Here is a 15775-nt window from a genome sequence, read left to right as displayed (position 1 = left end):
GCACAGAAGTCCAATAACAAAACACCGCTCGAGTTCAGATCGGGGAGGCCGTTCCTCCCAATCACGCCCCTCCAAGTGTCACTGTCATTACCCACATGGGCATTGAAGTCCCCCAGGAGAACAACGGAGTCCCCGGTTGGTGCACTGTCTAGTACCCCTCCCAGGGACTCCCCAGGGGCCCGTAGGCCGGCACAACAGTGAGAGACCTGTCCCCGACCCAAAGGCGCAGGGACGCGACCCTCTCGTTCACCGGGGTGAACTCCAACACATGGTGGCTGAGCTGTGGGGCAATGAGCAAGCCCACACCAGCTCGCCGCCGCTCCCCTCGGGCAACGCCAGAGAAATGGAGAGTCCAACCCCTCTCAAGGAGTTGGGTTCCAGAGCCCAAACTGTGCGTGTAGGTGAGGCCGACTATATCTAGCCGGTAACGCTCGACCTCCCGCACAAGCTCAGGCTCCTTCCCCCCAGCGAGGTGACATTCCATGTCCCCAGAGCCAGTCTCCATGTCCGGAGATACTGTCGTCGAGGCCCCCGCCAAAACATGTACAACAGTGATCTTCATTCTTCTTCTGGAGACAGTGGATTTAAACCAATCCCCTGTTCTCCTCTCCTTCATATAGAGACATTTTAAAGGAGAAAGTCTGTGTCATGGAGCACAGAGGAGTGTAGGAATGTGTGGAGTGACGTCAGAGACTGGAGCTGCACTTTGTCACTGCAGCAACAAACTCAAGTTTTACACTGAAAAGAATCTGAAATAGATGTGAGGCTGAAACTAAAGGAAATATAGAGCTGATGCAAAAGAAACATGAGCCAAATATAAGACTGGCATGATTCACAAATAAAATCATCAGAATAAAAATACATTCATCTTCACATGTGGCTTATATAATCCACTTCAAAATCCTTCTTATCACATTCAAAGCTCTTCACAACCTGGCCCCTCCTTACCTCACAGACCTGCTCCACCTCCACATTCCATCTCGCTCCCTCCGCTCCTCCAGCTCCAACCTCCTGTCCCTGCCCTGTAGGACCAAGCTTCGAACCTGGGGGGACAGAGCCTTCTCCATCGCTGCCCCCACCCTCTGGAACTCACTACCTAAACCCCTCCGTGACTGCTCTGACCTCCCCACCTTCAAGAAAGAACTCAAAACTCACCTGTTCAAAATCGCTTTTAATGCTTGATTTTATGTTGTAAATTTTTGTGATATTTTATTATTGTATCTACTGTGAAGCGACTTTGAGAGTCCTGAAAAGCGCTATATAAATAAACTTTATTATTATTATTATTATTATAAATAATTGACTTTAAATCCATCTTTCATGAATAGATTGACCCATATTAAACTATAATTAAATGTGTGTCTCCACATGGGACTAACTGCTGCTGTGTTGTGTCTTCTCTCCATCAGATTTCTGTGATCTCACTCTGGATCCAAACACAGCTCACAGAAAACTCAAACTGTCTCACAACAACAAGAAGGTGACACATGTGACAGAGGAGCAGCCGTATCCAGATCATCAGGACAGATTTGTCTACTGTCCTCAGATTCTGTGTTCCACTGGTCTGACTGGTCGCTGTTACTGGGAGGTCCAGTGGAGTGGAAGGGTTTATATATCAGTGTCTTACAGAAGCATAAGAAGGAAAGGAAACAGTGACAGTTTGTTTGGAGACAATGATCAGTCCTGGAGTCTGTTCTGTTCTGAAGGTCGTTTCTCTGTTTATCATAATAAGAAACGCACTCTCCTCCCTCAGTCCTGTTCCTCTTCTGGGACAGTCTCAGTGTTTGTGGACTGTCCTGCTGGCTCTCTGTCCTTCTACACAGTCTCCTCTGACCAACTGACCCACCTCCACACCTTCAACACCACATTCACTCACACTCTGTTCTCTGGGTTTAGTCTCTGGTCTCACTCCTCAGTGTCTCTGTGTCCGACAGACTCACCCTCCTCTGTGTAAAATACAACAGTCAAATCTGGAGAAAAATCACTTTGGAAATGTTGATTTTATTTTGACTTCATTTGACCAGAGATTTATTTTATAATGTTTTATTTCCTCTAAAAGACAAAGTGCACAGACACATCATGTAGTAGTAGTAGTAGTAGTAGTAGTAGTAGTAGTAGTAGTAGTAGTATTAGTAGTAGTATTAGTAGTAGTATTCGTAGTCGTAGCAGTTTTGCTCTTGTTTTTCCTCATCACAAACATCTAATGCTCTTGTTTTTAGCCTGATTTACTCTGCCTCACACTGTGACACTTCCACATGACCCTTAAATGTTCTTCTCTTTATTTAAATTCAAATACACTGTCAGTCAAATATCTCTAAGTGTTTTATCGACTTACACCTGTTGATTTTATTATTATTTTTTATAGTCTAAATTTATATCTCATTAACATATTTCATATTTTTTCATCACAATTTAAATATTTGTGTTTGATTTACTCTGTGTGAGTCTCAAGCTGTAAATATATTGTATTATTACTATAGAATAATGAGTAAAACACATTATAAACTGTATCTAAGCCTGTTTTTGGTGTGTACAGTAGTTTTTATGTCTATTGGATAAACCTTTGCTAATGTGCTAATAGTAAATAAATGGCCTTAGAAATCCTTCACCTTCATCTTTGTTCTGAATCCTATTTAAATTCAACATTAATATGTGTAAATTATAATTATCCAGGCTGTGACAAACTTAAGCCTGATTCAAAATAGCTCAAATGTCATTAGTGGTGAGAGGAGGTTAAATAATGACACAATTGGCTGATTAAATAAAACAGTTTTTGAAGAGCCAATGGAGACATGATCCAAGATGGCGCCTCGTACGGTCGCCCTGGTGATTTGGTGCGCTGTGTGTGTTTTGTTTTTGTGTGTGTGTCGTGTGTCTTACACCCGTGAAGCTCTTAACCATCAGAACAACGACTCCTGCTGATCTACTGCCAGTTTTTTTAGTGCCTGCAGTAGATTTTGTTCACTCTTTGGCCAAAAGAGTGAGACGCCGAAGACGAGGAAAGTGGGCGGGGCCTTGGTGCGCCTGTGGAGACGCGGCGCTCGCACGCCCTTACCTGGGATTTTCCTCTAACGTTCACTCACTCAGAAACAAGACGGACGAACTGGCACTGCTGATGAGGAGAAACAAGGACTTTTCTTCCTCTTGCGTCTTGTGCTTCACGGAGACATGGCCCAACGAGCGTATCCCGGTCTGTGCGCTTCAACTGGAGGGATTCCAGCTCCTCCGCGCGGACAGACAACGGGGACTCTCCGGGGTAAAGACGAAAGGTGGAGGTGTCTGTTTCTACATCAACAACGCCTGGTGTACGGATGTGACTGTGATCTCCCAACACTGCTCTCCCGCCGTGGAATATCTGTTCATTAACTGTAGGCCTTTCTATTCTCCACGTGAGTTCACTTCACTCATTCTGGACACTTTTTACATCCCTCCGTGCGCGGACACGCACGAGGCCCAGCGCTCGAGGAGCAGATTCTGAATGTGGAGCGAAACTTCTCGGACTCTTTACTGATCATCCTGGGGGATTTTAATAAGGGAAATCTGAGCCAGGAACTGCCCAAATACAAACAGTTTATTAATTGCCCGATGAGAGAGCAGAAGATGATGGATCACTGTTACACAACAGTTAGTGGAGCCTACAGAGCCTACAGAGCCTACAGAGCCTACAGAGCCTACAGAGCCTACAGAGCCTACAGAGCCTACAGAGCCCTGCCCAGTGCTGCTCTAGGGTTCTCTGATCACGTCATGGTTCACCTCATCCCTGCTTACAAACAACAGCTGAAACTCTCCAAACCTGCTGTGAGGACTTCTAAGAAGTGGACCAGGCTGTGGAGGAGCTTCACACGTGTTTGGACACTACAGACTGGGATGTGTTCAAGGCCACAGACAGTTTGGATGAGGACACAGACACTGTGACGACATTCATTCAGTTCTGTGAGGACAGCATCGTTCCATCATGCACCAGGGTGACTTTTAACAAAGATAAACCCTGGTTCACACCCAGACTGAGACATCTGAGGAGGGAAAAGGAGATGGCTTTCAGGGCAGAAGATCGTGAAGGCTACAGGCGTTGCAAGTATGTGTTTAGCAAAGAGGTGGAAAAGGCTAAAGCAAAGTACAATACACGTCTGGAGCAGCATTTCTCCACCAACGACTCTGCTTCTGTCTGGAGAGGGCTGAGGCAAATCACCAACTACAGGCCCAAAGCCCCTCCCGCCGTGGACAACAAACAACTAGCAGAAAAGTTAAACAGCCTTTATGCGAGGTTTGAAGTCTCACACCCCTCCTCCCTCATCATCATGGACATCACAGCCAAACCCACCTCAGACACCTCCTCCTCCCTCACTGCCCTCACAGTTTTCTGGTCGACCAGAACTGAAGAAGCGGCTTGGATGAGCAGCGAAACGTCTTCACTCCTGCAATATTTGTCCAGTTGACAGATTTAACTTCATTGTTTGCTCTGGATCAGACCTGGACGACTGAGGGTCTACACAGGCAACTAACGATTATTATATTCGTCAGCTCATCATGGATTGTGTTTTTTATTTCTCTCACAAAAAACAAATAAAAACATGTTTGAATAATAATGTCCTGCTCATAAACTCTATATAAATGGATCTGTTCAAAGTCTGATCTCTCTGCTCCAAACCTCATGTTTTTAGTGACACTTTCAACAATATATGAAAAGTCCAGAGTGTCCCTTTATGTGCACAATGCTCAGTAGCCTACAGGTGGCAGCATTGTGTTGCTTTTATTGCTAGATTTCCTGTTCTGACGTAAACAAAACCTGATGTTTGGCTTTTAGTTCACTTTATATATGACTTAAAGGTACAGTTTGTAACTTTTCTGATGAAAGGTCCACCACCTGCTCGTGGTATTATAGTTCTGCCTAGAATGTTCCCCAGTGCAGCATTAACCCCATCTATCTAGCCTGCTGCCCTCCCAGTCAAATCCCCCCTTCTCCATCTGCAGTGTCTTCTCTCTCGCAGAAGAACGTAGAAAAGACCGTTCTCTGAGGCTCGGTAGGATCTGGAACCAGGGACTCGATGTGTTTGATTTCATGGAGCCCGAGTGCATTCGCCAGTATGCAGAGGACACTGTTTCATATTGGGTCAAATGCAGAGGACACTGTTTCATATTGGGTAAAATGCAGAGGACACTGTTCACTTTGGGTCAAATGCAGAGGACACTGTTCAATATCGGGTCAAAATGCAGAGGACACATTTCACTTTGGGTCAAATGCAGAGGACACTGTTCACTTTGGGTCAAATGCAGAGGACACTGTTCATGATTGGGTCAAATGCAGAGGACACTGTTCATGATTGGGTCAAATGCAGAGGTTTAGGGCGATGGCAGGTCACTTAAAGATGTAGATCCGGGCGTAGAACAAAAACAGGAGAGTGAAGAGGTGACCAAAAAGATAAAACTATATTTATTTTACAAAAAAGTTCCTACAAATGTGAACAAATGAAAATGTTAATGCAAAAATAAAGTGTAAAAAACTGAAGATTAACTCAGGAGGAGACAAAATGTGTCTGTGAAATAATAGTGTAGTAAAAATGTGTGTTGTGTTTTGTGAGGTCAAAGGTCACAGTGTTCACAGGTAAAGGCCTGTAGCTGCAGAGGGTGTGGCTGTCACAGAGTCATTATCATGTGTTTTCACACTGTCCTGTTCTGAAATAACAAATCATATCTTCATTAAATAATATCTGAACATTTGAGCTTAAATCTAAGAGTATAAGATCTTCACATTCTAAAGTGTGAAAACCATCAGTACTAGAGCTGCTGTTTCTTTCACATGTTCTGTCTTAAAAGGATTATTCAAAAGACAAATACACAAATGTTGTACCTGATCAGTTAGAGACAAAGTCCATGAGTCCAATATATGTGTCCATGTCCAACACAGACTCTGCCACGTGACTAGAGCCATTTTACATGTGCCCCTCTCAATGGGACATTCATTATTGTTTCACTTTATTAATACAGGCGCCATTTTGAGGACTTTTGACCACTGAAAAGACACAGTATATAGTTTTGAATAGTTGTTTGCCCCTGTGCTCATGTCCATCTCTGTGAAGCCCTTGTCCTTTAGAATGTTCTGAAACCTGCTGTTGTGTTCAGTCTGAAGTCGTGTTAGAACTGAGTTAAATGTCAGAATGGCGTCACGAACAGGATCCTCCTCCATTCATCCTGTTGGTGACGCCATTGTGTGAAGGAGCTGCTGTTACTGAAGAACTATTAACTCTAACACAGGGCATGCTAACCATCAGGATAGGGCCCTGGAGAGATCACTAGATTACTCAAACATGCAGGGATGACGTCTAAAATCTGTTCAGACGTGTTTTGATAACATGGTCAATGATTTTGCATAATACTCCCTCTTTAATGTCAGATTTAAAAGGAGCAAAACTCAACAGGCGACTTGAAAATACATTTAGGTGTTTTGTCTGTTGAATATTAAAACTAAATTCATTTGGCAAATAAATAAACACATAAAAAGTGCTTGGATTTTAAAAGATAGAAGAGAACTGTCCAATGAGGTTCAAATTATAAGAACCATTGACTGTTTATATAAATGGACATAGCTAACATGCTAGCTGCTATGTTCTTAAAATGTTCGTATTAACCCTCTACATGATCCTGGGGTTTTTATTTCACTATTGTGTTTGTAAATCAAGATCTGAACATTAAAAACACCTGGAAGTACAAGGTCCTGTACAGATCAGAGAGAGACAGGACTTCAGAAGGGCCATATGGGCTGTCATTTAAATCACAACATCTGAAACTACTTAAGAACAGAATCAAGTCTGCTGATTTCTGGTTTGGAACATTTGCGACGTCGCCGTAAACGTCATCACAACAAAGTGCGGCGCTGTCGGCCGCTCCTGTGGACAGCTGCACGTCACACAAGCCACAACTGTCTCTGAGAACAGATTTATTGTATAAGCAGCTCTTGAGGTCAAAACATGTCCACTGTGTACTGTCTGCATTGGTCCAATCATCAGGAGGTGTGTGTTAGCATGCTAGTAGTTGTCAGCATTGCCGTGTTTGTAAAACTCTACTCTGGATAAACTGTTGTTGTGTTTTCCAGCTCAAAGTGGCTGGCACTCCGTGTAGACGCTCTGAGGACAGCTGTGACCTGCCCGAGTTCTGCTTAGGGACAAGTGCGTTTTGTCCAGATGATTTTTACCTGATGGATGGACTTCAGTGTCAGAGCGGAGCGGCGTACTGCTACGAGGGACGCTGCCAAACCTACGACTACCAATGCAGACGATTATTCAGCCCAGGTACAGACGGGTCAGAGGTCAGAGGTCATAGACCCCAAAATATACACATTTGATTTGGTTCATGTAATAACGCACTAGTCTTATATGGACCTTTTCTACTCAGTTATGTACAGAAAAACAAACAAACAAATGGTGGTATTTCCACTGATTGGATCGGATCCCCAAAATCTGATTCTGATTCTAAACGGCTTTTTCAGTTTCAATACCAATTTCGATACTGCTGACCTTATTCCAGCTCGAGCACTTTTGCCTTAAATGCAACTAAGGATTTTTTAGAGAGGACCTTGTGTTATCGAAATAACTGCAGTTTTTGTCATTTGTAATTATAAGATGAGAGAGACCTGTAATTTTCATTATAGGTTCACTTCAGCTATGAGAGACAGAATCCAGGAAATCACACTGTAGGATTTTTAATGAATTAATTGATACATTTCTCGGTAAAATAAGTATTTGGTCTCCTCCAAACAAGCAAGATTTGTGTCACAGACCTGACACTTCTTCTTTCAGAGGCTCCTCTGTCCTCCACTCGTTCCCTGTATTAATGGCCCCTGTTTGAACTGGTTATCAGTATAAAAGACACCTGTCCACAACCTCAAACAGTCAGACTCCAAACTCCACTATGGACAAGACCAAAGAGCAAAGGAACCACAAACAAAACTGTAGACACCAGGCCCCGAACACTCAATCTGCAACAGGTAAGAGCTTGTGTGAACAAATCAACTGTGGAGCAATTATTAGAAAATGGAAGACAAGACACTGATAATGTCCCTCCATCTGGGGCTCCACGCAAGATCTCACCCCGTGGGGTCAAAATGACACAAGAACGGTGAGCAGAAATCCCAGAACCACACGGGGCGACCTCGTGAATGACCTGCAGAGAGCTGGGGCCAAAGTAACAAAGGCACCATCAGTAACACACTACACCACCAGGGACTCAAATCCTGCAGTGCCAGACGTGTCCCCTGTGAAGACAGGACATGTCCAGGCCCGTCTGAAGTTTGATAGAAGCATTTGGATGATCCAGAAGAGGATTGGGAGAATGTCACATGGTCAGATCAAACCAAAATAGAACATTTTGGTAAAAACTCAACTTGCCGTGTTTGAATTGAATTTGAATTGAATTGAATTTTATTTGAGTATGTTCATAAATCATGTAATACATGTCATTACAGTCCATAAAATAAAATAAATTATCTTCCACAAAAAACATTGAACATTTTCAAAAGGGATGTGGGAAGATGTGGGAACATCTAAAGATGTTTAGAGGAGAAAGAATACTGAGTTGCATCCAAAGAACACCAGACCTACTGTGAAGCATGAGGGTGGAAACATCATGCTTTGGGGCTGTTTCTCTACAAAGGGACCAGGACGACTGATCCCTGTAAAGGACAGAATGAACGGGGCCATGTATCGTGAGATTTGGAGTGAAAACCTCCTTCTATCAGCGAGGGCATTGAAGATGAAATGTGGCTGGGTCTTTCAGCGTGACAATGATCCCAAACACACCGCCCGGGCAATGAAGGAGTGGCTTCTTCAGAAGCATTTCAAGGTCCTGGAGTGGCCAGTTTCCAGATCTCAACCCCATAGAAAGTCTTTGGAGGGAGTTGAAAGTCTGTGTTGCCCCAAAACATCACTGCTCTAGAGGAGATCTGCAGGAGGAATGGACCAAACTACAGCAACAGTGAAAACCTCTGGAGACAGAAAACATTTGACCAACAAAGGGCATATAACAAAGTATTGAGATGAACTTTTGTTATTGACCAAATACTTATTTTCCGCCATAATTTGCAAATAAATTCTTTAAAAATCAGACAATGTGATTTCCTGGATTCTTTCATTCTGTCTCATAGTTGAAGTGAAACTGTGATGAACAGGCCTCTCTCATCTTTTTAAGAGGGAGAACTGGAACAATTGGTGGCTGATGAAATACTTTTTCCCCTGTATATTGGTGCTTTTAAGTCTCTAGAACGTGTTGATGTGATGCTCCCAGATGGGGGCGCCACAGTCAGTTTTCCCTGTTGGTCACATTGTACTTTGCCATGAAATAGACAAATATACAAATATACAAATATACAAATATACAGGTAAATTCACAAATGTTGAACCTGATCATTTCTATGACTAGACCCAAGAACTCACTGTACTACAACAAAACTGCATTTGAACATCATTTATTTATCTGCCTCCATCTGTTTGAAATATTTTCATTTTTCAGACCCAGCCACAAAAGCAGCAGATATTTGCTTCCAGACGGCAAATATTAAAGGAAACGAATACGGCAACTGTGGCAGGAACAACAAGGACTACATCAAGTGCCCCACAGCGTAAGTACAGGACCAGCTCCATCGACTCTGGCTCCAGTTCACTTTCTATTGAAAAACCTTGTCCCCTCTCTCTGTCTCTGCTGCTTCAGACTCATTTTGGTCTTAAATGTTCGTATTAACCCTCTACATGATCCTGGGGTTTTTATTTCACTATTGTGTCTGTAAATCAAGATATGAACATTAACCACTTAGCGTTCCGACGGCCCGCCGGCCTTTACGTTACAACTTTACAGCAATGTACGTGTATTTCTGCGTCACCCACACAAACACTCTACACATCAAATGAAAGCTACGACATTCATCTTTCTGAATATGTAAACCATTTACACCTCGAATCACCACAGTGCTGACAGGAAAGACGTTTTTACAGAGAAGTCAGAAATGTAGCGGGGCTAAACAGTATGATGTCATTCTGTAGGACTCTGGACTGAGCCTGGATCAGAGAGAGAACAGAGAGGACGCAGCCCCTCCCACCACCAGCAGGGCGGCGCTGGAGAGTCAACACTCTGAACTAAATGGAGCCCAATAATAAAATATGAATGATTAACCTTCATCAGCCTCTGGAGGATCACAGTCCAACATCTTTACTGCACACAGCTGTAAAAACACCAGATTAGGTTGTTTTATTCACATTTATCAGAGATCTCAGGAGAGACTTTATATCAAACAGAGGAGGAGCAGAGGAGCAGAGGAGCAGAGGAGGCTCACAGTGACTCAGGAGGTGTTGGACTGTTTGTCTGAGGTAATAATGACTTATATTTACTTGTGTCACAGTCACTTTGTGGCTTTTTGAACACATTCTTTATGTAATCCTAGTTTTATGGTATCAGACTCTTCACTTCTAATGGGTTATTGAGTCACATTTTCAGATTCACCTGTTTTACATTTAGAATAAACTGAACTTTTTGCTTAGATTTGAACTTGGACTTGATTCATTTCAATCTGAGAAAACAACTGAATTAGCCCAGTTTTCTGCTCTATGTCTGTGTTTGAGTATAGATTTTTGAAGTAATTGTACTTTTTGGAGTAAATTTTAAACCTGTACTTGTTCTTGTAATGGAGTATAATTGCAGCCATGTAATTGTACTTAGTTACCTTTAAAATCATATGAGTAGTGAGTACAGCACAAGTCCCAATGGTCCTGATCCACGTCTGTCTCTCCTCTGTATCTGCTCCTTTATAAACAAACACACATAACATCACTGCATCGCCTGCTCTGATTGGACAGAGCTCAGACATTTTACTTACATTTATTCCATCACCAAATCATCTTTTGGTTTTCTGATGTAGTTTATACAGAGAAGTGTCAGAAAGACTTGAGTGTTTGGGATATGAGGCTGTTATTGGTTTGTTTTATGTTCCTAATCACAGGTCAAAGGTTTGATATAAAGTCTCTCCTGAGATCTCTGATAAACAGTAAAGATGTTGGACTGTGATCCTCCAGAGGCTGATGAAGGTTGATCATTCATGTTTTATTATTGTGTTGCTATGGCTGTGTTTCATCACAACATTCTATAGAACAATCATATTTAACACAGAAGAGTCAAATGTGTCTGATTCAAACACAGATATTTGCTGTAATAATGTGAGTTCTTGGCTCGAGTCACAAACAGAAACAATCAGGTTCAACATTTGTGGATTTACATGTTGATGTGACTCGTGAAAATACCATGTGATCAACAGAGAAATGTGTCTCTGTCCCATCTGAGAGAATGACATCATCACACTAGAGCAGGGGCGTAAAACTCGCGGCACGGGGGCTAATTTCGGCCCATGACATGATATTTTGTGGCCCGCAGGACAATATGAAAGTTTAATGTTAGTGCGGCGTTACCATGTTTCAACAAAGATTCAACAAATAACAAAGTATATCCATAAAATCCACAAGAACTGGCATATTTCCTCATGTATGTTGAAAAAAATGATGATGTTTGAGGAGATTTGAACAAAGCTTTTTTTGTGGAATACCTGATGTAGCCCAGCTTCACCCAGACTCTGCCTCCTGCGGCCCCCAGATAATTTGAGTTGGAGACCCCTGCTCTAGAGTCTGAACAGCACCAACAGAGACAGATCCACTTTGGACAAACATTTAAGCCTTGTCTTTATTTAGCGAGTGTGGACTGAATGAATAATACAGTGTAAAGATGCTGCAGAAATCCAAAACATTATGATTTATGGATTTAGTCCAAAATCTTTAGTTTTGTGCTCAACAGAATCAGACGAGCAGTTTTACAGGGATCACAGGCTGAAGCACACACACCCTCAGGCCCTGGACGCTCCATTAAAGAGGCATTATGGAACTTTTCTGGAGGAGGGTACACCACCTCACTGTCTCTATGGAGATGTGACTGTGTCGCCCAGAATGTTCCACAATATGTAAATGTAATCTATTTTGCATTTATTCAAATCCAGGTGTTTTTATTACTCATTATAAAAAAAATTAAAACTTACATTTTTACTATGAGCGCGATCTCCACCAAATGATGTCACCTGCTTATTATAATAAAGAGTTTAATGCCTTACTTTGGAGTATTCCAAGTAAAACAATAACGTCTCCATGTAAACGAGCAGGTGTTTGACCTGAACAGCAAAGTTACACAGTGCACCTTTAAGAGAAAATAAGATGTTTGTAGAAAAGTAAAGAGGGAAACATTTAGGACCAGACTCAGGATCTGGGCCAGATCCAAGTCCACAGACAGAGTCCAAAGTCCAGGTCCAGGACAGGTCCAGACAGCAGCAGTGATGGAAGGAGTTGAGCTTTAAAGCTCTGAGTAATGTCAGGTTTATTTCTCTGTTCTGCTGAGTCCACATTAACACACATGGGAATAGAACCACCAACCTGTCGCTGAGTCCAAATGTGCCTCTGTGTCTTTGATTCTTTTACGGTCTTTTTCACAGTACATTGTCTCTCTGTGTTTCTGTTTGAAGTGTCTTGCCTTAGGATTGTGGGTATGATTCCTGTAATCGTGAAGGAAGAGATTGCAGACCAGGTAGAGAGTTGAAAGAAGTTTATCTCATGAGATGAATGAAGTTACAGACAGCAGGCACATGCGTTGCGTTTCAGAGGAGTTTTCCAGTACTTAAAGCCTTTTCAAGGTACTATCTATAGAAGGCAGGTCTTATAAGGACTTAACTAATTTTACACACGGTCCGTACAAGGTCACAAAGGGAGGTATGTTTAGCTGTTTACAGAGCGGTAGAATACGTCACTAAGAGATGACTTCAGTCACTGAAAAGATGGATTGCTAGGCCTCTTGTCAACATAAAGAGGAAAACCAGTATCCAGTGACCGAAGCGACTGGTTCTAGTGGAGACATTCTAAAATAAGTTTTGTGTCACATTCCTACAGAGAAACAAGTTCACCTTCATGCTAAGACACAAAATAATCAACACAAGGTTTTAAAGTAAAAATCATGCTTTCAATGCCACTTGTTCTGTCGTTCATCAAGAGAAAACTCCTAAACAAATATCTGGTTAATCTGGAATAAAAGTGACCAAAAAATAAAAGGCATCTCAAAAATAACTGTACAAAAAATGTGTGAAACAAAAAATCCAAAAACATAGAAGAAAATTAAACTTTCTCAAACTGCCAGTAAACAATGTAGAAGAAACATGGGGCAGTTAGACACATATCACAATAAAACACAGGAATGAAGTCCTTAAATGAGACTCCAGACTCCAGTGCTGAGGACTGTGATCTAATGTGAGGTCCCCTGTGTCCCTCAGCAGCACCTCTGCCCTCTCACTGTCACTCAGACTGGACTGAGCATGGATCAGAGAAAGACCAGAGAGGACGGAGCCCCTCCCTCTATAAAAGCTCACAGGTAAGAGAGGATCACTAACACTCCACCACTGTTCTCCATGTCAGAGCTCAGACTAAAGCCACTGCTCCATCTGTGTCCACAGACCTGCTCCTGGGGCCAACGCCGTCCCATTCAAGAGTGTTCGCTCTATGGTACGAGTAATAGAGTCAAAAAGAGAACATGGTCCAGAGTAAGTCAGACTCACCTCATAATGTCAGGACTTTATGTTCACAGCCTTTTTAGAATGATATGGATGACTTGTTTTTTATTAAACTCAACATAAGTGTAAGAGCTGCAGATGACCTCTGTGACTGTGAGGAGGAACTTCATGCTCGTCTCAGCAGCAGGAAATGCAACACACTTATGTCTTTGTCCTACAAAAGTCCTTCTATGAGATCCTAGTCCAGGCCCATCACCCGCTGGACCTGCTCAAGTCACATGACTTTAACCACTGTGTTTCTCCAACAGAGACACTTTTGATTTGAAACTGGAATTAAAATGGAGTCTGAAAAGAGACAACAGTCGACAAACTTCTGTCAGGAAAAGGAAGAAAACAACAAACTTTAATAATTCAGATAAAACTGTCATGGCCCAGACAAATAGACAAGTTTATGTCATGATCCTGGATTTCCTGTCCTCCTGTGTTCTCTCCCCCTCCTCTACCTGTCTGTCCGGAGCTGGGCGGAGTTCCTGACTCCTCCCGCACGCACCTGGAGCGTATCAGCGCAATTACCTGCACCTGCTGCCGAGTATATGAGGGCTCGGCAGAAGACACTCAGGGCCAGATCGTCTGTTCGTCTTCCCCAGGACCGTCTTGGACCAGAGTCTCGGCCAGACCGTCCGCGTGTCAATATTCCTGCTCTTGCTTGTTCCCGCTCCTGCCTCTGCGCTCCAGCTCCGGTACAGTCCACCCTCTGCTTGCCTCCTGCTCTGTCTTGGCCTCTGGCTCGCTTCCCGTCTCTTGCTCTGGCTCCCACTCTCTGGATCACTCCTGCTCAGTCTTCCCCGGTCCTGTCCCTGGTCATGTCGTACTCCGGTCCTGGCAGTCTCCACTCCCGCTCCGGTCCTGGGTTTCCTGCTCCTGCCCTGCCCTACGCCCATCTGGTCTGCCTCCCGCTACCTACGTCCCGTGTGTGATAAATTAACTGTCTGAACTGTCTTTTGCACTATTTTAGCACTATTGTAAATAAACACCGTAAATCTGCCCCGAGTCTGCATCCTTTGGTCCGCTACACCCACCGTTACGACAGTGTATTATAACACAATTCATACACAAAAAGAGTTTTACAGAATAAGAAAGACATTAAAATCACAATACAAACAAAACATAAATAATCATAATAAAAGTGTAGAGCTGAATAAAACCTCTCAGTCATATGCACAGATAAACAGAACCGTTTGAGCCTGGATTTAAACACTGACATGTAGATGTGTTCACAATAACCAGTCCATTTGTAATGTACACAAGGTATTTATTATCAGTGGACCAGAATATGTGTGGTACAGACTGCATGTAGAGAACAGAATGTTACTGCAGCGACCCCTACAGTGTACTCCTGGTAACACTATGGTAAACAGTATAGACATAGTATCTTAATAACAACTTTATAATAACAGTGTGTACAGTTGTTTGTATTTGACTGTGTGAAAATTGAACCACAGACAGAACCAAAAGACATTGTATGTGATGATTCTGGAGTGAGGTGAACACAAGTGTTAAGAAGAGTCAGTGTGACTGAAGTGTGTTTTCTTCTGTGTCTCAGGATCCACCAGAAACATCCTCCATCTGAACCTGGTCCCATCTGTGAGTCCCTCAGGAGTGACTGGTCTATGAGACCTCCACTTGAGTTTGCCACTGAGCCGTGAGTTTCCATAGTCATTAAATAAAACAATAGAAATGAACATAAGTGTTTGATGAGTCTCTCTCACAGAGTGGAGCAGCAGGGTCCAGAGGTCTCCAGTGGTCAGCACCATCAGACACAGCTGGACTCCATATTTAAGGTCTGTCACTAAAGTTTGTAAATGTTCAGATGAATGAGAACTTGTTCCACACAGATCTGACACTGACTGCATTTGTGTTGTTTATAATGTGTCTGTTCAGCTTCTGGAGGAGGACATCATCACTTTTATCCAGAAGGAGCTGAAGAAGCTCCACAAGGTTCTGAGTACAGATTACCCAGAATGCTTAGAGCCTGTGAAGGATGAGGATGAAGAGCAGAGGAGCAGCAGTGAGGCTGTTCTGAAGATCACACTGAACTTCCTGAGGAGGATGAAGCAGAAGGAGCTGGCTGAGCGTCTGAGGAGCAGTAGGACCATTTAACACATTTAACAAGGTGCTCACAGTCGTTTTATATTCTCTGAG

At 42.9% G+C, this 15775-nt stretch overlaps 3 protein-coding genes across 4 annotated transcripts in view; 2 read left to right on the top strand and 1 right to left on the bottom strand.

The window, feature by feature from the left end:
• Positions 1 to 15775, bottom strand: part of LOC117387594 (NACHT, LRR and PYD domains-containing protein 1a allele 5-like) — a 769741-nt gene that overhangs the window by 542926 nt on the left and 211040 nt on the right. The window lies entirely within an intron of this gene.
• Positions 1 to 15775, top strand: part of LOC117386958 (NLR family CARD domain-containing protein 3-like) — a 34182-nt gene that overhangs the window by 12889 nt on the left and 5518 nt on the right. The window contains exon 12 of one of the 2 annotated variants that reach the window (XM_055229703.1): positions 1410 to 2613. The exons of the other annotated variant lie outside the window; for it this stretch is intronic. Coding sequence (XP_055085678.1) covers positions 1410 to 1954 — 545 coding nt within the window. The 3' untranslated portion in view covers positions 1955 to 2613. Of the gene's footprint in view, positions 1 to 1409; positions 2614 to 15775 lie in introns of those variants that run through there. 2 annotated transcript variants of the gene reach the window in all.
• LOC117386962 (NACHT, LRR and PYD domains-containing protein 3-like) overlaps positions 7094 to 15775 on the top strand; it is a 32609-nt gene continuing 23927 nt past the window's right edge. The window contains exons 1-7 of the mRNA XM_055229697.1: positions 7094 to 7286; positions 9502 to 9610; positions 13337 to 13434; positions 13517 to 13603; positions 15177 to 15275; positions 15345 to 15414; positions 15515 to 15719. Of these exons, the coding sequence (XP_055085672.1) occupies positions 13379 to 13434; positions 13517 to 13603; positions 15177 to 15275; positions 15345 to 15414; positions 15515 to 15719 (517 nt within the window). The 5' untranslated portion in view covers positions 7094 to 7286; positions 9502 to 9610; positions 13337 to 13378. The remainder of the gene's footprint in view (positions 7287 to 9501; positions 9611 to 13336; positions 13435 to 13516; positions 13604 to 15176; positions 15276 to 15344; positions 15415 to 15514; positions 15720 to 15775) is intronic.

This window comes from Periophthalmus magnuspinnatus, chromosome 19 (assembly GCF_009829125.3).
Source record: "Periophthalmus magnuspinnatus isolate fPerMag1 chromosome 19, fPerMag1.2.pri, whole genome shotgun sequence".
Lineage (NCBI taxonomy): Eukaryota > Metazoa > Chordata > Actinopteri > Gobiiformes > Gobiidae > Periophthalmus > Periophthalmus magnuspinnatus.
This window is presented reverse-complemented; position numbering and strand designations above follow the sequence as displayed.